At 37.0% G+C, this 27172-nt stretch overlaps 1 protein-coding gene across 1 annotated transcript in view; it reads right to left on the bottom strand.

Moving 5' to 3' along the window:
* Positions 1-2511: 2511 nt before the first annotated feature.
* TDRD9 (tudor domain containing 9) overlaps positions 2512-27172 on the bottom strand; it is a 66946-nt gene continuing 42285 nt past the window's right edge. Inside the window, exons 14-36 of the mRNA XM_014249678.2 lie at positions 27013-27110; positions 26523-26654; positions 25755-25917; positions 25608-25671; positions 25082-25145; positions 23515-23559; positions 22210-22263; positions 20585-20701; positions 19671-19778; positions 17617-17717; positions 16801-16974; positions 15392-15503; positions 13836-14048; positions 12807-12896; positions 11310-11570; positions 10726-10875; positions 9599-9669; positions 9139-9248; positions 8894-8987; positions 8119-8257; positions 6905-7014; positions 4513-4585; positions 2512-3299 (exon numbers count right to left, since the gene is read on the bottom strand). Coding sequence (XP_014105153.2) covers positions 3204-3299; positions 4513-4585; positions 6905-7014; positions 8119-8257; positions 8894-8987; positions 9139-9248; positions 9599-9669; positions 10726-10875; positions 11310-11570; positions 12807-12896; positions 13836-14048; positions 15392-15503; positions 16801-16974; positions 17617-17717; positions 19671-19778; positions 20585-20701; positions 22210-22263; positions 23515-23559; positions 25082-25145; positions 25608-25671; positions 25755-25917; positions 26523-26654; positions 27013-27110 — 2639 coding nt within the window. The 3' untranslated portion in view covers positions 2512-3203. The remainder of the gene's footprint in view (positions 3300-4512; positions 4586-6904; positions 7015-8118; positions 8258-8893; positions 8988-9138; positions 9249-9598; positions 9670-10725; positions 10876-11309; positions 11571-12806; positions 12897-13835; positions 14049-15391; positions 15504-16800; positions 16975-17616; positions 17718-19670; positions 19779-20584; positions 20702-22209; positions 22264-23514; positions 23560-25081; positions 25146-25607; positions 25672-25754; positions 25918-26522; positions 26655-27012; positions 27111-27172) is intronic.

Here is a 27172-nt window from a genome sequence, read left to right as displayed (position 1 = left end):
CCACCTGGTCTTCTGTCCTTCACCCTTCTCTTTGTGCAATGAGTCATTACTGGACATCATTGTGTAATTTACTTGGGATCACTTCTCTGATCTAAGGATGCCATTCAGAATTCTGTATTCAAATATACAAAGTGATTATCAGGTGTACACAGTTAATAGCACACAGTTTTGATTTTTTAAAATGAAAAATATTTTTATTGAAAAAACAAAATAAATAAACACTAATGTTAAAAAAACAGGAAAATAACTTTTTTTTTTTTTTTCCCCAGAAACATTTCCAAAAGCTGCTTATTCTGTGAAAGAGAGTGTTGAATTTCTGACCAATGCTAGTAATCCTGCTCAAATGGAACTTCAGTTTTGTTCTTTCTGGAGGAACCTAAAATGAACTTTCTGTAGAGTTTAAAAGTCATCATCACATTCATTTCATGTGATCTTGATTACTTTTTTTGACTCTGAGTAGTACAGTGAAATGAGTACAATGAATAAAGATGCTTTGAGATCTGTGCAAGAAATATATGAAGTGGAATGCATTTCTTTGATACACAACAGGAATTAGATGCAATTTTTAAATTCTTTTGAAAAAAGTATTTCCTTCCAGCAGATGCATAATGTTTGTTTACATAGAAAATTTAGTTGTGGATGTGTCAACAAACACAGTGTACTCCAGCAGCTGGAGTTACTACACAGCACCTGCCATGGTGTCATGGTGCAATTGTGTCTGCAGCAGGACTCAGCTGGGCTCATTCAAAGCCCCCTAAATCCCTACACACATCCTTTTTGGGGGAAGGAATTAGGAAATTCCCAACTGTGTTACATCCTTTTCCCTTTCGCTGCTCATCCTGACAATGATTCTCCTGAAAAAACAGAGCAAGTGCTCTGCAGCACTACCAACAATCAGTTGAGGAACCACAGGTGACTTCTCTGTAAAAGGATTTGTAACCAACTTTTTTCCACCTATATACCTGTCATAAGGAAACACTGAGGCAAGGATAAAAATAGACATGCTTTCAGTACATTTTCTGAGGTTCTGGAATTCAGGATGGTAGGGAGTTCAGTTCCTCAAATTTTAACAGTTATTGAAGGATCTGCCTTCCCTGGAGTTCCAGTTTATTTTTCTATTTCTTTATATATTTGATTTCCATCAGAGCCCATGGCAGTAAATTCCAAAATTAATTACATGGAATGGCAAAAAAAAAATCTCATTTTGATTTAAAACTGCTATCAGGTGTCACTGTAGCTGTGGGACAAATTACGAATAATAGTCAATGCACATTGTTTAAGATTCTAGAAGCACCTATCAGATGAGTTTGTCACTTTATCATTATTACTGAAGACATGCAAGAGTATTAATCTGACCATTTACAGATTGAAATACTTTCACGTTGAGCTCAATGAAGAATTACATAAATCATTTATTAATTATGACAAGTGAAGTCTCATTCTGCTCAGTGTTGATGAACATCTGGAGATGAAGTGAGTATTGACAAGTAGTCATGGCCTTTTTTTCTTATGGAATTAGCCCCCAAAAGCCACAAAATTGAGTGGGATCAGGTTCACAGCCACACAGACACTGCTACTTTACAATACTTCTTTCTCCAGTGTGATACACAATTACTCTCTGAACAGGGAAATCCTGAATCTATTTAGCTTAACCTAGTTCAAGTTATTTTGCAATGCTGTTGAAGCCTAAATCAAACAATAAAATACAACAGCTCCTTCTGAAATGTTACACTGTATATTTTCATCGGCAAATAAACATCATCCAGGCAAGGCTGACTTGAAGGATGCTGAGTTTCCTTCAGGCCTGTTCTATCCCGTATCACAGCAGCCCCCACCTGGTGGCAGCACAGTCACACAAACAGAACCACACTTGGGAGAAACAGAGTTTAACAATTTTAAAAAATAAAAAAATGAAAAAAAAAAAAATTGCTTGTTGCTTATGTGGATTAATTCCTTTTTCTCGTGCCTTTGTGCATGGCCAGATTTCCTTTTCCTATGGAAACTCCCATCATAAATAGACAAAGCAAGATTTGAAATCCTGTCTGTTCCACTTGCCCCTGAAGGTGTTTAACAGGAACACTTAATTGGTGTACAACACTTGGCTGAGAAATACTCTTGTCTAAGCCACTTGAGATGCAATTTTTCTGTTAGACCTCTCTCACGAACTATTCTAATTTCCAAGAATTAGTAAAATGGCCCTAAGAAGGTAATGCTGTAATAAACCACTGAAACTGCCAGTTACACAGTCATCCCTCTGTTTAATTACACCTTAAAATAATTACTTATTTTAAGCACCTCCTTACTTTCCAAAGATCTGCCACTTCTTTATGGTGACCACTGATTCTCTGTCCTCCAGAGGATGACTGGATATTACATGACCTTCAAATCACTGACTGAACAGTGCAGATTCGGTACACGTCTCTTCTGTATACTGAATTCATGTACTTCATGAATGCAATCACATATCATTAATGACTAAATTTAGCTTTTATTAAGCATGACCACACAAGGGAAGAGACAAAACCATTTTATTTAATTTCTGCATTGTAGTCTGAAACCACTGACCTCATTCTTAGGGCTAAAGATCTCCCAGGTAAAAATAAGACAAAAGGATGAAACAAAGTGCCATGAATCAGTAATTCAAAAGCATTCTTCTGTCATACAAGAAAATAAATCATGTTATGTTTTGCTGTACAAAAAAATTGTGTCCAGTATATGAAGATACAGCTTGGAGCAGAACATCATTTAGATCATCAGTTTCTTCTGACTTTTATTTATTGGTTAAGGAAAACCCCAACCCCCTTTGCTGCATATATTTTTAAACTAGTAAAAAAGAAAACAGGAAAATGCAACTTGCAATTACAGACAAAAGAAGTCATGCCCCTTAATTTATGAGATTTCAGACAGAAAATGAACAACAGCCTGGATTTGCTTCATCTTTCATGTACTTTGTGATAAACCTGTTCAGAAGTATTACTAAAATGAAAATTGCATCCTGATTTACATCAGTTTCTTTTATGACTAAACTTGTCTGCTCTAAGCCAGCAAACATCAACTTTTTCAGAAACACAGAAACATTTCCCAAACTGTATTTCAGTACACTTGTACTCATCTTAAGGAACAGTCTTGCAAAACATGCATACAAGGCAGAAGTAATTTTTAGACTAATAATACCTCATCCTCTGAAACATTTCTAGAAATACTTAATCATTCAACAAAACAAGCTTGTGGAGCTGATAAACAAAATTTCCTCCTTCATGCTGCTTTTCAGACTCGTCAATAATACGCTGAGAATTCACCTAGTCAAAAGAAGCAAGATGAAAGTCAGAATGCATTCCTAATGTTTTCCTATATAACACAGCTGAGAAAAAGTCTTGAGGAGTTCTGAGTTTTAAATCATACAGGAATTTCAGTTCCCTGCCACATACTGCAACAAAAGAGTCAGGGCTACAAAATGCTTTATCTCGTGGTTTGCCATGATTTCAGAACACTGTTCCACAAGCAATTCCAAAGCATTACAGGCAGTATTTTATGATCTAAGATGTCCTGTGATTTTTCAGATGCAGTGGGAAAAATCCTGATTCAAGGCCTACACATTAGTGTAAACACCAGCAGCAATGAGTATATTATCTTCCTAAATCCAAGGACAACTGAATTTGAAATACAGAAATAGAAACACTTTGGTTTAAGGCAGTGTATCACAACACACTCTAAAAAATGCCTTTTAAAAGTAAGTGCCCTTGGTGTTCTTTGTTGTCCCTCTTTTCAAGGGTGACCCAAACCCCTCCTTTATGGGCTGCTGGTGGGAGAGGCACAGGGAGGGTGTGTGTAGCACTTTTACTCCTGCACCCACTAATTCCTCACCCCCTTTTTAATTAAGGAACCCTACTTGTTCTTCAGGAAATCCAGTGGCCTGCAGAGGCCCTTACAGAAAGAAAGGTAAGATTTCTAACAGAATAGGAAGCTAGGAGAGTTTTCCTATGAAACCCTCCTGGGTCTTGGAAAAACTGCCCTCCTGCCTGACCCCACCCCATCTGTTCCAAAATAAGCCACATTTCTGTCTGCCTAGAAAGGAAAATCCACCTCAAACCACAGCATCCCGAAACAAAACTAAAATGTGCTGCATTCAGAAAAATGTAGCTACAGCTGCTTGACAGAAACAGAAAACTTTAACAACAAATGTGAAGTTGCCTTTACAATCTCTCTCAGCCTAAACCATGGAGAGTTCTGCTTAAAAACATTAAATATTTATATACACAAAATTAAAAACAAGCCATCCAACAACTAAACAGACTCTACAAAAACAGAGTATGAACAGTCGTAAGTGATTACATAAATAAAAGTTCTTGTGCTTTAAATTTAACCCTGCAGTGCTTTTGGTATTTTCTAATTCAATAATCACAGAAGTTCTCACTTTCAACACTCTTAATTAACTGCCCTGGAGTACTCAAACTCCTCAAAAAAAATAAAAAACCAAAACAAAAAAAAAACCTTTAAAATGTATAGCCTTACCTGATTCCATGCATATGGCTTCTCATACCAGGTAGGATCAATTATGCTTCGAGGCTTTGATTTGCAGATTAAACTGAAATTATATAAATACAGCCTGAAGAAATATACTTGTATTTGGTTAATTATAAAGACAAAGGATTTTTTACATGAGATACAACCAGGTATTTACAAGGTGTCTGTGCTGAAAGGAATCTTAAATTTCTCTCTTAATCTAGTCTGATTTGTTCACTTCTCTGTACTTTGCCTGTCCAGTGGAATAAGTCAAAACACAATTTTTCACAAGGATGTATCATGTATCAGAATGTAGTTTCTTCTAAAGAAAATAATGAGATTCTTTTTTTACAAAGCACTAGAATTTGCAACTGTAATTTATTCCTTACATTTTATGTATGCTTACTCACTAGAATGTATAATATAGCTATTTTTAGGGTATTTTGTTTTGCATGACAACTCAATTACTATAGATTGTCTGTCTGCTCCAGTTATTTCCTCAAGCTGTGCAAAGTACAACAGTAGTAGACATTAATTAATTCTGTCTAGATGTGTTTTTCAAAAACTGATTTTAGTCTTAAGTAGTGGTGACATGTTGTAAATACAATTAGCTTTTGAAAAATGGAAAACAGTTATGAAAGACTGTTCAGGCTAAATTTTTACCTATGTACTTGAATTAATAAATGGTTTTTCCAAAACACAGGAAGTACAACTGGGAAAAAATATTCAAAACCAAGTAAGATTTTACACAAGGGAAAAGAAGAAATCATTACAATAATCAGACTGTTTATTCCTTCAAATAAAAACATACAAAAATAATATAAACTAAAAATTTAAATAAAAATCTCTGTGGGATGACTGGAAGACAACCAATAAATGTACAGCAAAATCCAGGGGAGAAAAGGCTACCACAGAAAGGTATAAAATCCTGAAGACAAAAAAGCCCGGGGCTGATGAGAGTGACCGAGTCAGGTTGTCTGAGCTGACTGAGCTGGGAACACGTCAGTGCCCAGGACCTGTGCCAAGGTCTGACCCTTCCCCTCCAGCTGGCTGGAGATGTCTGAACAATCAGCCCAAAATCGGTACTGAAATTGTAGCAAGTATTCACATGTCTGAACAAATAGCAGTGACTCCTCAATTTAGCATGTACGTGTTGATGTCCCAGCATTAACTGTTACTGTTACAGTCACCTCCAGACAGGGGTTGTGGCTTTGCCTCTTTCTGCCTATCCACACTCCTCGACTTCTCCCTTGCTTGTGCTCTTCTAATTTCATTTCTAGCACCTTGAAAGGTAAGGCTGACTTGCTAATTTACTATGGAACACACCCAAATTTTATTTGGAGTTTTGGAAATATGAACTAAGGATGCTTGCTTTTAACTTAAGGCAATTGAATAGGTTTTTTTCCCCACAGATAAGAGAGCAGGTACTTTCAAAACCAAGGAACACTTTTAAAATCAGCATGAACAGCTGCTCTGATAATCATTCTGATAACCCTCGGTAAGAGCAGGGTTCTGATCTTTGTCAGCACAATGAAGTGCCTAACTCTGACATCATGCAGTTACTTCAGCAAAGCTCAACTGGCAAAAAAAGGGTCATATTTCTTAGAGATGAGGCTGGTAAAAGTATGTTATGGACTCTGGACTAGAGCTCTTTTAAGGACAGTTTAGTAGAGGTCCAGGTCAGGATGAGAAAATTCTCCTGATGACACAGACAGCACTAAAATTCATGCTGAGTGTACAAACAAGTGAAGATTTTTCACATTATGCTCAGCAGGGACAGACAGAAGGAGCTGTTCCTGGGCTAGCTCACTGCACTCCTCCCAAACTACAAGCTGAAAAATTCTCCAGGTTGGCTGCACTGAATCACGATGGTCTTTTCAGAAGCACTGCTTCACTCAGAAGGAGGGAGGCTTGCTGGGAAAACAAGGCAGGTGTAGCCTTACTTCAGTTCCTGAATTTGCCTGGGACTTAAATTCACTTAGCCAGCACCTATTCTGCACAGGTCTACTGAGTGAGGAAAGGCAGTACACATGATTCAAATTTAATGTACAGGAAGAAAGAATTCTAAATCTTTCTGCACTGTTATACCTTAGGACTCCATTAGCTCTGTCTTGGGTGAAAAAAACAAGAATACATAAGAGCTGATATCCTGTACAACAGGTTTTACAGTCTAGGTTTTATGACTCCTAAGTGATTTGGCTTCCCTGAAGAACCAGTGCTTCCACAAGAAGTCTAAGGTTGTTTAGTATACTGTTTCATAAATAAACAAAGTAAATTAAATACATTATTAAATGAGAGCATATATTATTTTTCCAAAGCCTAATCTGAGCTATGCTTCAAGCAATCACTCATTTCTGCTGTGACTGTGAAATAGAAGATCTTATTTCTACAAAATTATTACCATAGAAGCTTCTGACGAATATTCTCCTGCAGCTGTGCCACTTGCTCTTGTCCAGAATACACTGCTTGCTCACAGAGCAGCTTATTCATGGCTGTCCTCAGACTGTTTATCTGTAAAACACCAGTTACAGAACATAAAACACTAAACCAGCACAAGGTCTGTATCGAATTATACTGACATGGTGGTGGTGGCATCCACGTCACTGAACTTCAAATAGAATATTATTTGCGTAAGTAAAAACATCTGAAGCTTCAAAAATGCTTCTTCCTGCAGTTGCACCTCTGGTGGTCAGTGATGTTAGTATTTCAGTCTCCTGATATCAGAGTTTTTAAGGTTGCTCAGAAATGCCATAAAACATACAGGCTACCACTTGCCTGGACTTTTTCCAACACACAATTCCTTCTGTGAAAGTTTCAAGCATTTTCTCTCTCTGTCCCTAATTTTTCACATGTACAACAGCTTGCTGTTACCATTCTGGCTAAGGCATCACGAACACAGCCATCACGCCACGTCTGTGCTTTCAGAAAATAACAGCTCACAGATATGAACACCAGCATTTCCACTGCATCCTTGGAACACCTCCAGGAAGCACCCCAAGCACCTGCTTCGCACACACACCTAACCAGGGCATGTCCTTCACTGTCCCAGGCACATCTCAAATGCAGCCACTGTCCTGCACACGTTATGTACATGCTTCACTCTGACAGACCTCACTCTCTGAGCAGCAAAATGCAGTAATGAGGAATGCAGGGGCTTTACTGTTTGTTTAGCTGAGCTGCTCTGAGATGTAGCTCAATACATATGACTTAAAAGAGCTGTAAAATCAAACTGCAGCCTGTAAAGCAGCAGTGTTCTGCTTGTCAGTAAAAAATGTAACAATCCTAAGAAAAAAACTACTAAGTCTTGACTTCTGGTTAGTGCAAAATTGATGATTATGTTTTGTAAAGTGTGTAACATTCTATAGTAACTTATTTGTTCCAAGTGTAGGGAGGGGGCAACTGCTTCTCCTGATAAAAATCCGAGATTATAAAAAGGGAGTACATTAAAAAACCTAAACAAAACCTAAGAAAACCCCAACAAACAAACAAAACTACAAAAAACTCAAACCCCACAGTCCAAACAAGCTTTTCTATGTCAACTAAGAGTTAACAAGCTCAGATGCACTGACTTCTACTGAATTCCTACTGCAGTGAAAATTCTTACACAAGTCTTACCTCTCTTATGTCTTCCACTCCGAAATGCACATCAAATGTCACCTCCATATCATTTGCTGGAAGCAGTGGAGTCCCAGATGTCTGACTCCAACCCAAACCACAAAGAACACCAGTAAAATACTTCCCACTTTTATCAACTCTAGATGAAAGAAAATAGTCTCACCAAAAGGAGAAGAAACGAAACTCTTAGGAAGACAGACTTAAATTAATTTGTCTAAGCCATGCAGAGCAAGACACATGTTTGAAAGAAGCTGAAACCACTGAGAGGCATTCACACTCAGTCATACTAGTTTTTAAAACATACAGTGATGAAAGAAAACTGAAGTTCTGGCTATAAAAACATATACTCAGAAAACTTACCAAAAAACATACATAAGCAAAATAAAGGAAAGCAAGCTTCACTATTCTGAAGTGACAGTCTACAAATACCAGATATTCAAGAAAATACAACATTAATGCCACTGCCAGAGCTCAGCTTTTACAAAAAATTACAGAAGTTCCTCTCCTCATGTAGATTTAATATTCCCAGTTTATATTCCACCTTCCCAGGCTTCCAGCACTGTCAGGAGCTGTAATGCCTTATCATGAGAGGAGACGGCAGCACCAATTCACAAGTACATGGACATTTTACCCACATACTATACTAAAACTCATAAAAAAATACCAGGAAGAGAATATATAAAATGCCAAAAGCAAATAAATAATATCTGACAAAAATATGTGATGATCCTAATGAAAATTATAAGAAAACCACCACTTTAAAATGTACAAATACCTGAGTTCTATTGCAGGAGCAAAGAGCATACTGAGGAGTGCAAGCAGGCCATGAATAGGAGGCATCAAAGATGTTTCTCCTAAAATCAGACACCCTGGCACCAAAAGGAAAAAAAAAATTTAAAAAATCACACAACTCCAAGGAGCATTTAATGAAAATGAAACCTCAAAAAGATGTAACACTGAACTACACATATAAAACCAGAAGTCTAGAGAAACCATCCAAACATTTTTATTAGGCATTACCAGCTGCAGTTACTGACACATCAGTGGCGACCAAGAGCTGCTGAAAGGGATCTTCTACACCATCATGGACAACAATGGAGTTTATGCTCTCCTTACTTATGAAAACATTTCTGGGGAAGAAATATTTTCAACAATATAAAACTCCAAAACTCATAAAAACATGTAAGTAAAAAATTTACATTCCCAACACAAACTCCAACTAGCTGCTTACTGTTAATAGATTTAAATGACGGTTAATAAATAATGTCTCAGTAAGACAATAATGCACCTTAAAACTACTCTAAGATTTTAAATAGCAATAGTGTGTGTATTAATGCTATTCAGGCTTGACTCCTCCTTCAGTCTTTCCAATGAATAAAAATTCAGAAAAAATCTGTAAGAATAATTGGGTGTTTTTTGCCCATTTGTTGAACATGAAAGATAAGAACATGACTATACTTCACAATAAGTCTGCTCATACCTGAATTGGGATATTCTGGTCAGACTGTAGCATTTCAGCTGGTAAGGACTGAACGGACCAAAAACTTTTACCTTGAAAAAAAGGGAGAGAGACAAATGACATTCTAGTTAGCCAGCACCTGGATGTCTTCAAATCTAAATGCTTTATAAATTAAAGCCAAACACATTTCAGCATGTAGTGAGCTACACTGAGTTGCTAAATTGGTAGTATGGCACTTCCATTTCACTCATCTGAAGTGAACTTTGCTTGTTGAGGCATTTTAACTAAAATTATCAATTTTCACAGGTGCTGCAGATTCATGACTTTCCTCTGGCTTAAAAAACTCGAATTCAAACTTCATAGATCACTTAAGAAAATCAGGTAATTTTATTTATGTGATGAAGTCTTTAATCCTGAAAATATCTCAATTTATGAAATGGACAGTTAAATAGGATTACTCCTGTGCACAAATGGAGTATGATTAGATGCTTGAAAACCTGAAATTTTGTCAGGTCTGAAATGGGAAAATAATCAGAATGTAGATGAAGCCTAACTTGTCATCACAATGTAGAACAGGACACACATTTTCCTGTTCTATATTCCAACTTAGTAGTGACTGGATACCTCAAAACACATTTCTGAGTTTGGCACTGGCAGAGGAAAAGCATCATTACCATCAGTAACTGGAGCGTTCACTGCTTCACCTATCCCACCTGCTTACCTATTACTAGCTGATAAAGAATTAAATACTATGTATAGTAAAAACCATGTTTAGATTTTCTGAAAAACTGATAGGGTTGTAAACTTGCTTTTTTTGCTGTGGCTTATATAATGAAGACTACCATGTACAGAAACATTGCATTCAGCTGTTCTATTTTATCTCTGTTCTGCATGAGTTCAAAGTGCTGCTTTAGATGTATTAGAAGAGCAGGAACACTTAGCTCTCAGGCTGTACTTCAAAACTCTGCTCAAAGCTGCAGCAGATCAATCTGAGACAGTGGTCACACTACGGCTTTCTACCAACAGAAAGCAGAATGTCCTATCAAACATAGCTTTGTTATTCGTGGTACTTTCAGTCCTCATCTCCATCCTAACAATGTGAGAAGCAGGATCACATGATGACAGGCCAAAACCACCACTCAAGTTACCTTATGGGTTGGTGCATCAGATTTCTTTTCAGAAAAACAGTTCAACAATCTTTCAATGAGATGCTTTTCTTCCTGTCTTGCAGATACAGGCATTTGCTCTTTTTCCTTTGCTTCATCCGAAAATAATTCCTTGAGCAAATCATGGCTTTGCTACACAACAATGGAAGTGTTAAAACTACTGAACAATTACTTCTTCAAAAATTTTATAAAGCATGTCCTACACAAAGAAATATTAGCAGACAAAGACAAACAGCAATGTTCTGATGACTTTTCAGGTTATATAAAACATCAGACTGGAAGAGAGTTAAAACTACAAAGCAGTTACAGTTTTTCAGAGCTTCAAATCATAGTGGAGCATTTCAATTGAGGAAATCAGTTCCCAGAAAACGTCTCTTCCAGAAGGGCTCTCAAAGCAGCAATGCTTTCAGCCAACAGCTCAATATGCATTATGCACAAACAAAAATACATTGCCCTATTCAAGTATTAACCTTGCCACTAGTCAAGCTGCAGCTCAGCTTCCCAGGACAGCCAGAACTGAAATAAATTAGAGTAAGAAAAGGAGCAGCAGCTTAGTCAGTACATACTTGTGATTCGTATGACTCCTCTGCTAGCTCAGCGTGACACTCCTCGATGAGCACATCCCGAATGTTCAGCAGGCCTTTGCTGCCCGAATGACGGAAAACATCCACGTGCAGGACCCCGTGCACGAGGGAATAAACCTCCACGAGCAGAGTGCAGCCGCTGACCAGCGAGAAAAATCTCTGGCTGGCGCTGCAGCTCCACCGCTCCCCACACACCAGCGATCTGGCAGAGGGACTCATCTTGCAGATCTTGAACTCTAAAGCCTAGAGCAGAAACACTGGGAACAGCGCTTGCCTGACTAGAGAATCGGCAAGGAAATATTTCACTTTCTCAACAAACTGTCTGAATTAATAACTCTAAATGATTTCATCATTATTGTGGTGGCTTATGTTAACTCCTAGGGCTGCTGTAAAGCTACTGGAGTAATTCCTACTCCATCACTGCCAACACATGACAGCTCATATCCCTTCAATGTAGTACATAATTGCTAAGGAATCAGAGCAAACAGCGCATAAAGGATAATTTGGTAGTAATTCACTATTCACAGTGAAATCTTAGGAGCACAGAGATGTCTGCTCTGGAAAAAATTTACAGTCTACAACTGTTTTCAACTAAGGTAACAGGAAACTTGGTTAAGACCACTACAGCTCTTCTGTTGCTGGCAGGCAAGAGTACTCAAAGTTCTAAAGTCCACAATCACCATCTGTAATTATGTCTTTGAATGAATTTACAGCAGAAACCCTGGGTTTTATCTAGCTAGTCATTAAAACTGGTCATTAAAAGATCAGCCCTAAAGCAAAAATAAATTTCCATTCAGTATGTGTGTAGAAAATACAAAAAAGGACACTTCTTGCCAAAATTATTTTTTTACAATTACTAAAGAAAACCGAACAAAATTAGCCCTGTCAAGATCTAATCTTATTTCTGCTAGTCCATTTCTCATTTTCATCATCAAATGCTTCAGAGAATACAATTAATATGATACAGCTCTTTCTATTAGCTTAAAAATATCTGAGTGAGCACTGAGAAACTGAATTACAATTAAAGTACAGTTACTTTATTTGTAAATATAGGTCAAGAGAACTATTCTTCTGAAAAACTAGCCATAAAATCCCTCTAATTTGTGTTAAAAGCTCACTAGATCTATAATACTCATCTTTAATCATGAAGAGAATTCTGTCTGAAAAGATCCCAGGAAAGCCAGCAGTTCAGAGAACAGCAAAGCAGCATGAATAAAAACCATAGCTTTACAAAATTCAGTTTCTCTACAATTAAATACAATGTAGTTCAATTAGACACATGAATTTCTGCTCTGTGAATACACACACCTCTGGAAAACATTTGCCTATTAGAGAAGGTGATTTGAAGATACCTCCACCAGCAAAATACATATTATTTAAGTGTTATTCTGAAAAGCATCCTGACTTGAAGTTCACTCCTGTTTGCCATGCCAAATACAAAAATATCTAGTAAGCTGCAGCCAACAGCATCATCCCTACCTGAAAAGGAAGCCCCTGAAGACAGCTTGGAATCTCTTTTAATTTATTTAAAGGCACTTCTGATCTATTGCCGTAATCCACAAAAAAAACCTGGAAAAAGAATCAACAGTATTTGCAAAGATTCCACAACACTAAAAGTGTTACTTTTAGTGGCAAGGAAAGTCACAATTTGACTTTAAAAATTACAGTACAACCAAAACCTTATCAAGTTACAAGGAAGCAAATTCAAGGACTAGAAAGCATGCAAATGACGTCATGTCAAAAAGAATATGTCGAATTGTATCACATCTATTATTTGATCCCTTGGCCTAAATATCCACTTGTAATGCAAATAATCCGCTAAATCTAGAAAAGTCAAGTTTCTCTGAAAGACTCTAAATTCCCTCCCCACACTCAGATCTGTGTAACCTTACATCTTCAGTGAGCAGTACTACCAACAACTGCTTTCAGCTAAGCAAATGTGAACATGTATTCAGTGCCTGTTTATAAATTCAAATAAGAAAGTGGTGAGATTAGCACTACTGTTCACTTGTTCTTCATGACTTTAAACCATGACAATATTCAGTATTAACTCTATAAGAGTGACACCCAGACAGGTTAAGAAATAAATTAAATTCAAAGGCCAGTCTTAAAAAAAATTTAAAAAATCTGCCCTTAAACTGCTGAAAAGTATTGGCCTGAGAAATCAATACCAATCTTGAACTGTGGCACTGATTTCCATTACTCATTTCAGCACAAGGAGCCAAAATATTCAGATGAATTTGTTGATGATATAGAACTCAGCAGCATAAACACCATTCCAAAGAAAAGCCACTTTTTCAGATTCACTGGAGGTTTTAAGTCTTTATTTTACTTCATTCTGCAAGAGCTTCTCAATTTAATACTAAAAATTCCTGTGTTCTGGAAAAGAAACAATCTGTTCTGGCCAAAGTGATTCATAGAAAAAATAAATAAAAAAACCAGGCAGCAAAGCTCCAAGATTGTTAACCCAATTACATGCTACCAACTCAATATGACACAGCACATTACCTCAGCAAGATCCCCATGAATATACAGAACATGAGCTCTGTAGTATCCTCTCTTCCCCAGATAAGTGAATGGTGCCAGACAAAGCACATCTACACGTGGAGGCACTGCTAAATCCATCAGGTTCTGATAGTCAATTTCAGCACTTAGAGCCTGGAGTACAGCTGTATTTTTTTCATCTGTCCTGTAACCCCAGAAGTGTCCAACTTCTACTATCTGAGAGTATAAAAATTAGACAGTAACAGATTTTGTATTATTCTTCTATATCAAATATAAACCATATCTGAGCAAAATAGATGAAAACACTTCTTACTCCTGACACAACAGTTCACACATACTGTAACAATGCAGTGACGCATTTCTGTCTCATAATTCAGTATTTTTTGAAAATGTTTATTTGCTGCATGACTGCAACACACTTTTCATATAACCAGATTCTAATATAAGCATTACTAGAATACAGGAAACTAGGAAAAGACTGCTTCCATTTACCTAAACCAAGATAACACACAGAAAATACAAGGTAGACAAAGTTGACAGGTACACAAATTTGGTGCACCTTTTTTACTAGTGACAGAATACCAGTCAGCTACGTGTGCACATCAGCACTGTCACTGTTATGATGGAGCCATACTTTAGGAAACTGGCGAGAACATACAACTATTTAAAGCCATTTAAATAAAGTAAGTCATCTTCTCAAACGTCTAAACTCATACAACCATTTCAGACTTTCTATTGAATGCTTGTGATAAAAAACAATCTTTATTTACAGTCATTAAAGCTCTTATATTAAAACAGAAGTAGCACAGAAAGCCAAGTGATTGCAATGGGTCTGATCAAACTCATTAACATTTTTCAGCCGAGAAATTTAGCTGACTAAAAGGAGGAAAATCTCTTCTCCACTTGTAAAATATGCCACTACTAACAAGAGCTGGTTTACTACTTTATCTTATCATTTTCCCTAGCTGAGTGGTTTGAATGTTTTTATTATCTCTATTTCAGCAGCATATATATTGCGATTACTCAACTAATGAGGATGATATCTAACACAAGATTTAAAAATCTCAGCTTCAGATTTCAGAAATACTTGTATATACATAGAATTTTCCCCTAATACATGTCTATGCACAAAATATTTTTCTGAATGAGCATATACTACCATTAATTCATCTCATTTCTCATATGTACATTTTCTGAAGAAAACTGGCAGTTAATAACCAGGTAAATGGCCCAAATACCTTCTGATTTTCATTTTTATAGTTTACACAAGTATTTTACCTCTTCCATTAATCCTCTTTACATTTGTCTCCTTCCAGCTAATATTTACTGCCAGCAAATCTCACAAATTTTGCCAAGTGAAAACACATGACTGCTGTTTAACAAAGAACTACTAAAAATAAGACCAAGAATATTCCCCATGCTTCTTCCAAACACCTCTGCACTAAAAACATTATCAATACCCAATTATTTAACATAAGCTTCTCAGACATTAATCTCTGCTAAGCTATCTAGGTACTAATTATTAGATATGACCTAGTTCAGATATAGAACATTCCTACCTCTGTTACCCTGATGGACAGGTAACGACTTGGGATCATCTTTGACATTTGTAAACCACCAAATGAGATTTCCACAGGCTCCACTGTCTGCTTCTGACAGTCCACATTTACTCTGAAATGGAATGAAGATGCTAAATAGTTCACTCACCAGGGAAAACCGAAGAAGATGAATTTTCACTTTCATCTGCTTCCCCAAAGTATCCCTAGGGCACATTTATGTACTTAATTACTTCTATTTAGAAATACATTAATTTGATTAGAATGGAAAATGACCACAGAGAACCAAATTACTACAGAGTAACTATTTCAACTGCAATATAACCAAACACAGAAAGATACATACCAGGACACAACTCTGCCATCACTTTATAAAAAATTGAAGAAATTAAGGTTAAATAGTGAGGCTTTTCATTGTGGCGTTTTCTTCTAAGCTTATTTTTTAAAAAACAGAGTATACAAAACCACAAACATACATTCAGCAAATTTTAATGGAGAAATTTTTATATATATATATATATATATATATAAAAATAGATTCCTCTTATTTAACCAAATATAAGAACTTTGAAATTAAGTCTTTCAAGCCTAAGAGACTTGAGTTCCTCATGAATAGATTTTCACAAAGATTTTAAGTGCTGTTTTGGGCAGAGTGAAGGTGCTAAAATATTTTATTAAAAGCTAAGTACAATCAACCAGAAGTAAAATACTCACCTATACTTTAACCTTCTCAGTTAATTTCTGCCCTCCTATTCTAGATTTCTTATTTTAAAATACTGAAACGGGTGCAGACTAATCAGGAGCTAGGCAGAATGCCATTTTATCAGGTTACTTGTAGGACCTGAAGCTCAGAATCACAGCATAACACTGAGATAAACATGCCAGACCTTCCAAGCCAAAGCAGACCAAAGAGACTCAACACAACATTTCTCAGCATTATTTCCTATTATGTTGCTACATCTCATGTCCTTATGTTTCCCCACAGTTACTTTTGTTAAGCTCTGTCTCTCTCCCTTTCTGTTTTGTCCCAAATGCTACTCCTTATTTATTTTGGTTATCACAATCCCCATATTGTCTCTGTCATAAACAGAAATAACTGTGTACATCCATACTTTCATGCGCCAAAGGAAAATGGAATAGAACCTTGGGGGTTGGGGGGAAGATGACTGTGTACTTGGAATTCTCTTGAACAGCAAAATACCTTTAACTATAAAGAAATCTTTAAAAACAACCACATTCTTTCTAGCCCTGCAAAAACATTCCATTTAGACAAAGTTCACGTCTGTTTTTTGAATGTAATGTTTTTTCCTTGGTGACTCTTTCAAAGAAATTCCCACCAAATCCAGCAAACCCCATTTTGCTGCAAAGAAATTACCTTTATTACCTGTATTTCTTTAAAGAAATACAATTACCTTACAAATTCCAAGCCTGCAGCTGCTGCACCTTGCACTTGTCTTGTGATATCCTCTGGATAGTGAACACACAGCTCAAAAGGAATCTTTAGCTGTGACATCTTGACTGCCAGGTACACTTCAGGAAGCACCTTAAAGACCTCCTTTGGATTACGGGAGAACTCCACAAAAGCCCTGTTTACCAAAAAAAAATTAAAAAAAATCATTTTTTTCCTCCCTGTGTTTATCTTAGCAGGCCAGCAAACAGTAAATGTTAGGTTCCTCACAGGCTCTGCCTACTACTTTTATGTACCTTAAAACTTTAATTATCATGATAGTGATAAGAAAATTTCCTAACATCATCACCAGCACATGCCAAATTTAATGCAAATAGGATGTGAAAATATATGTGAATAAGGAAGTCATTAAAAGTTGGAAAAGAAATAAGAAGAGTTGCATGAATTCAACTTTGGGCAGCCATAGGCTGAAATTAGATTATCAGCACAAAAAAGCCATCAGACTGTACAAATGAGTTAAATTCAGTCTAACAGACAGAAATAAATACACACAAATGAGCTGCAATTAAGCCCCACTGTTAAAGACCAGAAGAGACAAACCAGAAGGCTCTACCTCAGCTAGCTTATCCAATGTTATTCCAACCAATGTACATCAGACTTCAAATCCACCTGTTAACTCTAACCAATACATTAAAACCAAGTTACTGATTCCAAAGAGAGAAGAAATTAACTAAATTTGTCAGTACATCACTGAAAAAAAAAATTGATTACTGCTTTTGTAGCTGAGAACATAAGGCAGGATACTTTATTTTACACTCACCTTGATCCATTGTAGGAAATAGATTTTACCTGCCCACACTGTCTAAGCAGTGACTGCAACTGTTTATGGTATATATATCCAAAGGGAGGAATGTTCTTCAGCTGTTAAGAAAAAGACGTTAAATTTGGAAACATTCAGTTGCTTTAATGCATTTTCAAGTTCACCTAAATAGTTAGCTTTCCACGTCACTTGAGCAGCAATAATTATGTACAATCTGAACTCCAACAAATTTCTAAAGTGCTAGATACTACAAGAATCTCAAAAGACAGTAAAAAACACCATTTTGCTGTTAATAATGCCCTAACTGCTTCAAACCAGAAGATAAACCTTAAATGAAGCAAACTGATTTGTAATTATACATATTAATCTGGTATTTTTTCCAAAAAGCTGTCTAGCGTAGCGTCTCTTGATTTTGCTTGTAACAGAAAAACACTGGAATGCCATGATTCTTTTTCCACAATTAGCAACAATCCTCTACAGGCACAGCCTGGAAAACTGAAGGACCTACAGCTCCTGCATAACCTAGCTGAACTATCACATATTGAATTACTGAGCTATGGTGGGACAGCCTGCACAACTAGAAAGCTCTCTCACATGGATACAACGCCTCTTAGGGATGCCAAAGAGAAATTTCCCAGTCTTCCTTGTGTAGAGGAGTAGCTCCAGTGTAAGCTTTCACTACTATTAACATGCAACTCTAGTCACACATCCATTTTGCTCCCTTTAAGAATATCTCATAGGAGATCTTGAGTTAATACAGAATCATGACCTCCTAATTAGCGAGTTCAAACTTTGAGACTTTGAACTATTCTTCAGAGTCTATGCAACTGTCTATTCTTTTCTTTGGCTCCTACAACTTTAGACAGGAGAAAACATAATTTTTTCACATTGTTCCTATGACCTGAAGATACAGCACTATGATCAGCTGCTGGTCAAAACCATGGTCTAGGTTAGACTGCAGAAACCGCCTCAAGGGAAGATAACTTAGGGAGACCAGACAGTGGGAGGTTTAATTGTCTTTCCTATCTTCAGCACACCATTAGGAGCAGCATATGGCTGTAAGAATCTCTCCAAGTGAGAGTGTGAAGCACTTGCAGCATTTGTGCCCAAGATGATCGTTGACACTGATGAAGACACAGCAGCTACTTCCACCAAAGTAACAAGTCGTTGATGTATGAGCAGATCAAGAGTCAAATACATTAAAATAAGTAGCTTTTTAATTCTACGTATTTAGTATTAGTCAATGCTGCTGTGGCAAGACTAATCTTTATTCCACAAGACTGAGTCTAGTGTGATCCTTTGCTTCAGTATCCTTAAATAGTATGGAGCACAAAAAAAATCCCTTGCAACAAGATTTTCTGACACTCCTTCCTTTTTATCTATTTTCTCTTGTGGCAGTAAAGTCTGTTCTTTGAGGCTTGTTTCAAATCAAGGTACCAACAAGTTACCTCAAACCAGGTAGATCTGGTTTCTTTAAGAACAGGTCATGGCTGTTTTACAGTGTTATATCTAGTTCAGATACACCAAGTGTTTTCTTAGTTTAGAGTGCACTATATTGCAAAATCAACAAGGACATTTTAAACTTGTACATACGCAATCAGCTGAAAAGCAATTTTAGATGGTAAAAACCCCAGTGCAACACCTGAGTAACCTTAAAGCAACAAGCAGGTCTGCCGTGCACTAACAATCAGAAGATTACAAAAGTAACACTGAAGTTGCAACACTACATTAACTGAACTATTCAGTAAAAGTACCCTCGATGGTCCTGTTCTATTTTTCAGATATTTTTAGTTTGATGAAAGTTGTTTGCCTGTGCAAGACTAGCAATCAAATACATGAGGCAGTTCTAAGGAATTCTTCTAAAACTGCCCACCTACACGATGTTTACTGCATTGAAAGGAAGGAAGGTGGGACAGACTTCACCAAAGCGAAGATCAGAGCAGGAAATTACTTTTGTCCTTGCCCAAGTCAGAACAGAACTTGAAAATACCACCCAAAGACTTCACATTTCTGTTGCTTGATTCTTAATTAAGTCATTCACCTTCCTAACATACCATTACAGTGGTTTTTGGATCCTTGCCAGCAAGGTCTTTCATGGCAATTTCTTCATGACATTTTCCAAATGTACAATAGTTTGGATAGAAAGCACCAGCTATTACCACCTGAAGTCAAGGAAGTATAAACACAGCATATTATATTCAGTTTCTTGAAATGAGATACACTGGCAACACATAGAGACACCAACAGATCTTCATATGAATATTTTTTCCTGTCTCTGTTCAGGAATTACCAGAACTGGAGACTAAACACAAATTTACACAAATTCTTAACAACGTGTTTTTGTGAAAAGAGTTTAATTTCTGGAACAATTCAACAACATTTTAATGCTTTTGTATGCAGACTTGTTCTGTTCTATTGATTGAAAACTGTAATTGCTAGTTCTGATTCCAAGAGCCTGAATTTAAACAAATTCACACAGAATAGCTACAGGTAAATTATTCAGTTTTCAGTCTTAAAATGTTCAACAATTCAACTCCAAGATTCTCACTGCTTACAGAGTTAAACCAATTGCCACTGAAATGATAAACAGTTCTGTGAAAATAAAATCACTGCTAATCAGTCCAAATAAGACAAGTAATCTAACAGGAAATGAGACAAAGTTAAAATAGCTGAAAGCTGTAAAATTCCTTGCACCCTGTCCCCACTAACTAACCAAGCCAGTATTCAAATGAAACACCTCAAACAAAGGAAAATATAATTTTCAATTAACTTACATTAGCCATCCTTTTACATTGCCAATACACTGCCAAAAAAATGGCTTTTTTTCCTAGCCAGAATTTCAACACTCACACATAATTTTGGAAAACTAATGTAATAGTAGTTCATACAAATTGAAAATCAGGAAAATTTATGAGAAATCAGCTGCAATTTTTGTAAATAGCATCTCTTTATGACAGTAAAGCATTACCTGCAAGATGAAGCGTTGTTTGCACACATATTCCTGGTCCATAGCACATGGTTGAGCTTTAACATGCATGTTAAAGGCACTGACTCTCTTTTTCAAGTTGTGAAATAACTCTGCCACCTAAAATGTGATCTCTAAGTTACACATAAAATGGATCAAACACAGCTACAAACTGAAATAAAATCTGCCAGTTAAAGTCTGAAATAATTGGGTGAACTCCCTTCCGGTTTCAGTTGACTGTTTTTAGTTTTCCCAAAATGTTCTTACAAAGAACAACTCTGTAGTCACAAAATGTATCATGCATATATGATACAGAACAAAATTAGGAAAAGAACTGTAACAACCTTTTACAAGATTATATTCTCTATTTAAATCATTTTAGGTTTGTGATTTAGGAGGTAAAAATACTGCTAACAGCCTGGAATTGCGCACCCAAGTGCAGCAGTGGCTGTGCTGAACCCTCAGTTTAGCAGACAACTGTGATTACTGTGAGAGAGATCCAACTTATGCCCTCCAGCAGAACATATTAAGCTTTCCATCTTCAGCATTTCCAAGAAGCTCCTACAAGCAACCACTGGTCCTCCAACCACACAGTGAATGCCTTCACTCTCACAAATGATTCTGGAGCAAATGTACAAAACACTGTCCACACAACATTTTTGTAGCCACATTTCCCTTTCCTTTCTGCTGCTGGCAGTTTTAGCACACTACCAGACAACAACCAGTGCCAGAAAGGAACCCCTGAGACTGACTCAGTTCTGGAAACTCACTTCCACATGAGGGATTATGAAATTAGGATCTTTAGGTGCAGTAAATAAAAGCCCCTAAATATTACTAAGTGTTAAGTGAAGGTGATCATTCTGAACTCCTTAATGTATTTAATGTCATGTACAACCTCTTCCAGCATTATCTGAAACTGAGCCAAGAGAGGCTGCCATGTGAGACTGATCATTCCACTGTCCAGTTTTATAAAATTTCTTTTTTTCTTTTTTTTTGTTGCCATTATATATCCAAAGTCATCAAACTACTGTCCTTTCTTATTCAGATGGTTGCTCACTATCAAATTCCATTTTTATTTCCTGCAGTTTTTGAACCTAGGCCCTGCTTTGCTCAAGCCAAAGGTATGAACTGGTGAGATAATGGCCAAGGCCATTCTGCTATTCAATTACTCAGGAATTTTACTTATTTTCCCCTCAATATATCAAATTAATCTTGAAGTCCATTGTGATGCTGAGCTTTCATTAATTGCTGCACTGATGCTAGCAACAAAGCCCCAAAAATTCTCAAGTCCAGGCCTCACTATGTAACTGTATTTGCTTAGAAGTTATTTAACAACAGACAGTAGTCACACCACAACCAGTGACCTGAGGAACCTACAAAATTAGGAAATTATACTGCAGGTTTCTTAAAAATACATAGAACATAGGTTAATAATTTAACCACTTTGTTTAGCCTAACAAAAGGAAAACTCCTCTTATCTAAATTCATACTTCATTTGAAAAAAATATACATCTATATGTATTGATAGATATGTAACACACTAGGTTTACCCAAGATCTTAACATTTACAGAAAATGAGGAAAGTTAACTCCTTCTGCTTATAAAAACTACTACCTATTTAATCTTACCTCTTTGATCTTGTTTATGTGAACACAATTAGAATGACCCCATTCAAGCTCTTCCTGAAAAAGAAAGTCAGAATTTTTTTTCTTCTACTGCTACCAAACTTAAGGAAAAGTTTCTTCACTGAAAACACTGCAACCAACTGCCCAGAGAAGTGGTGGAGTCACCACCGGTGGATTTGTTCCAAAGTTGAGTGGGTGTGGCACTTGGGGATGTGGTTTAGTCCTGGACACAGCAGTGCTGGGTTAATAGCTGGACTTGAGGATCTTGGAGGTCTTTGAAAAGTGATGTTTTCAGTGAAGAAATTTTTCGTAATTTCAATTTAAACCTCTCCTGGTGCAACCTGAGGCCATTTTCCCTGCTTCTATTGCTTGGGAGAACGGGCCAACTCAACCACTTTTCAGGCAGCTGCAGAACAATATGGTCTCCCCTGAGCCCCCTTTCCTCCTGACTAAAAGCTCCCAGTTCCCCCAACTGCTCCTCACCCTGGAGGCTTGTGCTCCAGACCCTTCACCAGCTCTACTGCCCTTCTCTGGACATGATCCAGCACCTCAATGTCTTCTACACAGGACTCGAGGTGTGGCCTCACTAGTGCCAAGTACAGGGGGAAAAAAATTAACTGCCCTGGTTAATGGTCCTGCTGGCCACACCACTGCTGATAGAAGCCAGGATGCCAGTGGACTTCGTGGCAATCTGGGAACACTGAGAAAAAATTCAGAACTTCTTTCTCTGAATGCACATCTTTATCAGACAGATTCTGGCCATCCTGGCTACTTGTAACTCAGTGTATGGTTTGCACTGGTGATCATAAAAGATGATACACTCTGAAAGAACAGGGGAAATAAAAAAAGGTTTTATCTTGTACACACAAAAGAAGGACTGGAGGCAGTTACTGGGGGCACACTACTGGTTTTTGTGATTGATGCATCTTAACATCTTCCATCTTTCAGGGTTTTCTGAGGGGATAGGAATCTGTGTGTTTAAAAAAAATACAGATACTTATGTGCAACAGAAGTATTTCTTTCAACTACAGCTCAATTTCCCTTTTTAGGTTGGATTTCAAACCCTCTGGCCACTGTTGAGTCATCAGTGAAAGGGACTAATGTAAGGGATTGTCTTCAAACAACTGTGCTGGATTCAAATGCTCATTTTCTCTCAAAACCTAGCCTATTTATGCACGAAAAGTCATAATTATTATAAATAAACACTGCTAGCAAAAACTTCTTACTTTTCATATTTACTATGAAAATAAAATACTCCAGCACTAAAGTCACCAACCCTGAATACAGAAGAAGAAAGTTTTAACTAACCATGGGATTTCTCAGCTTCCCTTTTTCTTTGCAGGCCTGCCATGCCTAGGAAGAAAATGGTGTAGTATTCAGACACAAAATGTAGGGCTTTAGTAGTAATTATTACAAATATTAATGTGTAATTTAAAACTATGAACTTTTTGTTTGGTATCAACACTGAAGGTAATTTTTTAACAACAGGCTGTCCACCTGGCTTTTTAAGAGGAAATGGAGTATTAAAGCACATACAAACATCCATAAACTATCAGAACAACTTGGATGCTTTAATTTGATGCTGTAATAAAGCAGATTACTTTTAAAACCTTTTTTTTTTCCCTCCTTGCTCCTTGCTTTGGGACAAAAGGAAGTGAACTGACTGATTCAGGTAAATCCTGATGCAAATGCCTCCCAGAAAACAGGGCTGGAAGAGAAATTAAAATACCCAGCATATTAATGAAAATAACTACATTATTAGGGAGCTTATGATAGATGCCTTGAGAATCCATTCATAGTTTCACAGCAAGTCATCTCACAATACAATATTCCAGTTTACTGGGGTCAGTGACTACAAGCAAGTTTGAACAGCCAGTCTGCATTTCCCTACCTTGACAGGAAAGAGGGAATCTAACCTGAAACAAGGAGTTTGGAAACAAACTTTCCTGAACTTACTTGTTCTTTTCTGATATTCAGCCATTCAAAACAAAGCTTTCACACCACTCACACACAGAGATACTCCTCTGGAAGCTCTGTCTGAATGTTCACGCTTATTCTCCAGGACAACATACTGGTTTATAGAAACAGCATCTTCAGATGAACAGGTGATAATAACCAAGTGACACGAGGGAAATAAGTAACAGGATAAGAGGAATTCATAAAACATTATTTTTGAGCCTCAGGATTAGTGGATACATGTGCCATACATGTCCATGTGCGCTTCACAAAAGCAGAGTAGAAAAAAAAAACAAGTCAGTTTTGACTGAAGGGCAACATTCATTAAAAAAAAGAAGAAATTAAATCAGCAGCTGAAGATTTTGGACTCTCCAGAAGATTACAAAACACACCAGAGCATGCATAATATAAATGCTGGAATCTGAATAGCAAGTTCCTCTAGCAGAAACCTTTGCTGTGTTGTACCAGCTCTGCTTCTACCTGGAGGAACTGACCCCTGTCCATGGTACTGAGCCACTGAACAGACAAGAGCACCAAAAAATAGCATTTGCTCAAAAACATCACAAAGCCAAGCTACTAATTAGTCAGCTAAATAGCTGACTATTCTCCGAAGCTGGAGAAAGGTCATCACACTCATTCTTTACTAGAATTTACCAGTCCAAACTGTCCTTGCTTAAAAATGATCTACAAACATCACATGTCTGGCATTTTTTTTTTTTTTTTTGGCTATTAGAGTAGAGATAATTGGAACTTTACACAGTTGGACACAGACTGCAAAAAAGATCAACGTGTAGCTATCAATAATGTGAAGTTTTTAACAACTGCAAAGCACAAATGCTGCACTGATCCTACAAAGGTGAGAATCTCCATCCTGGCCTATCAGAGTTCACTGTAATTTAAGCTGTAACAGAAGACTTACCCTAAATGCATTCAGAATTGCAATACAGTCACTCCTACTATTCCCAGCAAAAAACATTTTTTTCCTGTCAATATGAGCAAAAACTATTAGCAACAGTATTTTTTATCAAACACTGCATGTATTATGCAGCTCAGTAACACCCTCCACATCTTTAATAAACATGAGCAATATTGTAATTACCTGTTCTTATTCACATCTCCTCACTGAAGGAGATGCACTGCATGAGCAGGACAAAAGTAACTAATTGTCCTTGCTATTTAAAGAACCATTTTAATAGACGCTGCCACATGAGGAAGGCAAAGCTGAAGAATCAGGCCTTGTGCTCAGGAAAGGGCGAGTTAGCTCTGTGATTTATGATCCCAAATAAACAGATTCCTGTATCAGCTACCTGGAAAAGCTTCTTTTTGCACTGCTTGGCATTTTAACAAAAAATCAGACTCATGACACAGAAAATTATATTGAGCAATCAACTCTGCCCTCTGCCCTCAAATGCAGTTAGCAAGTTATAAAAAATCTGGGGTACTACCTGTATGCATCAACATGCTTTTTGAAAGGTACTGCAAAAAAATTCCGTGAAGACAATGCTGCAGCTGCAATAAAAACAAATCAAAATGAAAATCTGCAAATCATTCAGTTTTAGAAAAATGTTCTCGCATGTTCTGCTTTCAGTTACCTATAATAAGGCATTCCTCTAAGCAACCGAAGACATGCCCAAGGACTATCAATTTTCCAAGATGCAGCTCCACTGGCAACTGTGTCAGTACCATTCCTAAGAAAGTCAGCTCACCATCATGCAGATTTTCTTTGGTTTGCGTGCAAGTTGTAAGTGCTCCAAGCTAGAGAAATTAAAATGTATTCACTTGTAAAAGCTAACTAAACCTAAGACAAGTTTTAAAGCCTGCTACTTTTGAAACCAAAGCTACTACATATACTGGAAGTAAAAGCAAGCTACAAATGATATAAGTATTATTTCTTATGCACTTTGGAAAAGAAAAAAGTTTAATGCAATGAAGAGTCTCCCTTATATCAACTTTATAATTGAAAATCAAAATCACCATCCTCCTTGTACAAATGAAAAAGGTATCTTTAGGCTGACCTCTATAAATCATACGGTGTAAGAGTGTGATTTATTACTTCAACAATGTCGCTTTCGGAGTTTAAGTTATTTTTTTGCCTATTTCTCTGTTCTTTCTCACCACAGATGCTAGTCCTCAAAGAGTATCATTACTCCCTGATGAAATTACAATCTTGTTTTAAAGATGTAACTACAGAAATTCTGCACAAAAGGATGGTAACCCAAGAACAGACCAAGGTGTGAAATCTAGACACAGTTCCTACTTGAAGTTCCAACTAAGGCTACTACTGCATTAAATACAAAGAAAATCACTTCTGCAGTACATTCCTATTACCTTAATTTTAACAATATTAAAAGGAAGCCTACCTCTTTCAGCTGAACTATTGTACGTTCAATGTCACCTACACTGGGTGGAGAAAGAGCTGTTGCCAGCAAGGCTTTTGGTTCCCCTATACCAAGCTTCTTTAATTTTAATACTGTAGCTCCCAATGAACAATGCTGAAGGGAAGACAAGATTATTGTTACTCTTCCCTCATGGGAAGTGTGATGAAGTGTTTTATATGAAAAAGTCAGTTTACAATTTCGCAAAATCTGAAATCAATTGCATACAACTCGGGTTTTTTTCTTTTCAGTAGATTGCTTATTTCTAATCCACATCAATTTTACGGCTATAATGTATCTCCTATAAGGAAACTACGTGAAATGATCTTTACCAATGAGTTATCAAGTTGAATTCTAGTCATTGATGTTAGTTATTAGTAACTATCCCAGTCACCTTCAGAGAAAGCGAAGCACAGCTTTTCTGATATGACTACCTGCAGCAAAGGAAACCTGATCTTAAACCCAAAAACCTTACCAGCATCTCAGGTTCTGACTTCTCTGGAATACAGTCTGCCCAGAAGTCCCTGCGTATGAGCCTGTAACAAAAGCCTTTGGAAACACGTCCAGCACGACCTTCACATAAAAGAATAAATCACCAATTTGTAAAGCGAGCAAGTTTCTTCCAAATCCATCCA

The sequence above is a fragment of the Pseudopodoces humilis genome, chromosome 7 (genome assembly GCF_049639895.1).
Source record: "Pseudopodoces humilis isolate 2021_Gansu_Grassland_sample_001 chromosome 7, ASM4963989v1, whole genome shotgun sequence".
Lineage (NCBI taxonomy): Eukaryota > Metazoa > Chordata > Aves > Passeriformes > Paridae > Pseudopodoces > Pseudopodoces humilis.
This window is presented reverse-complemented; position numbering and strand designations above follow the sequence as displayed.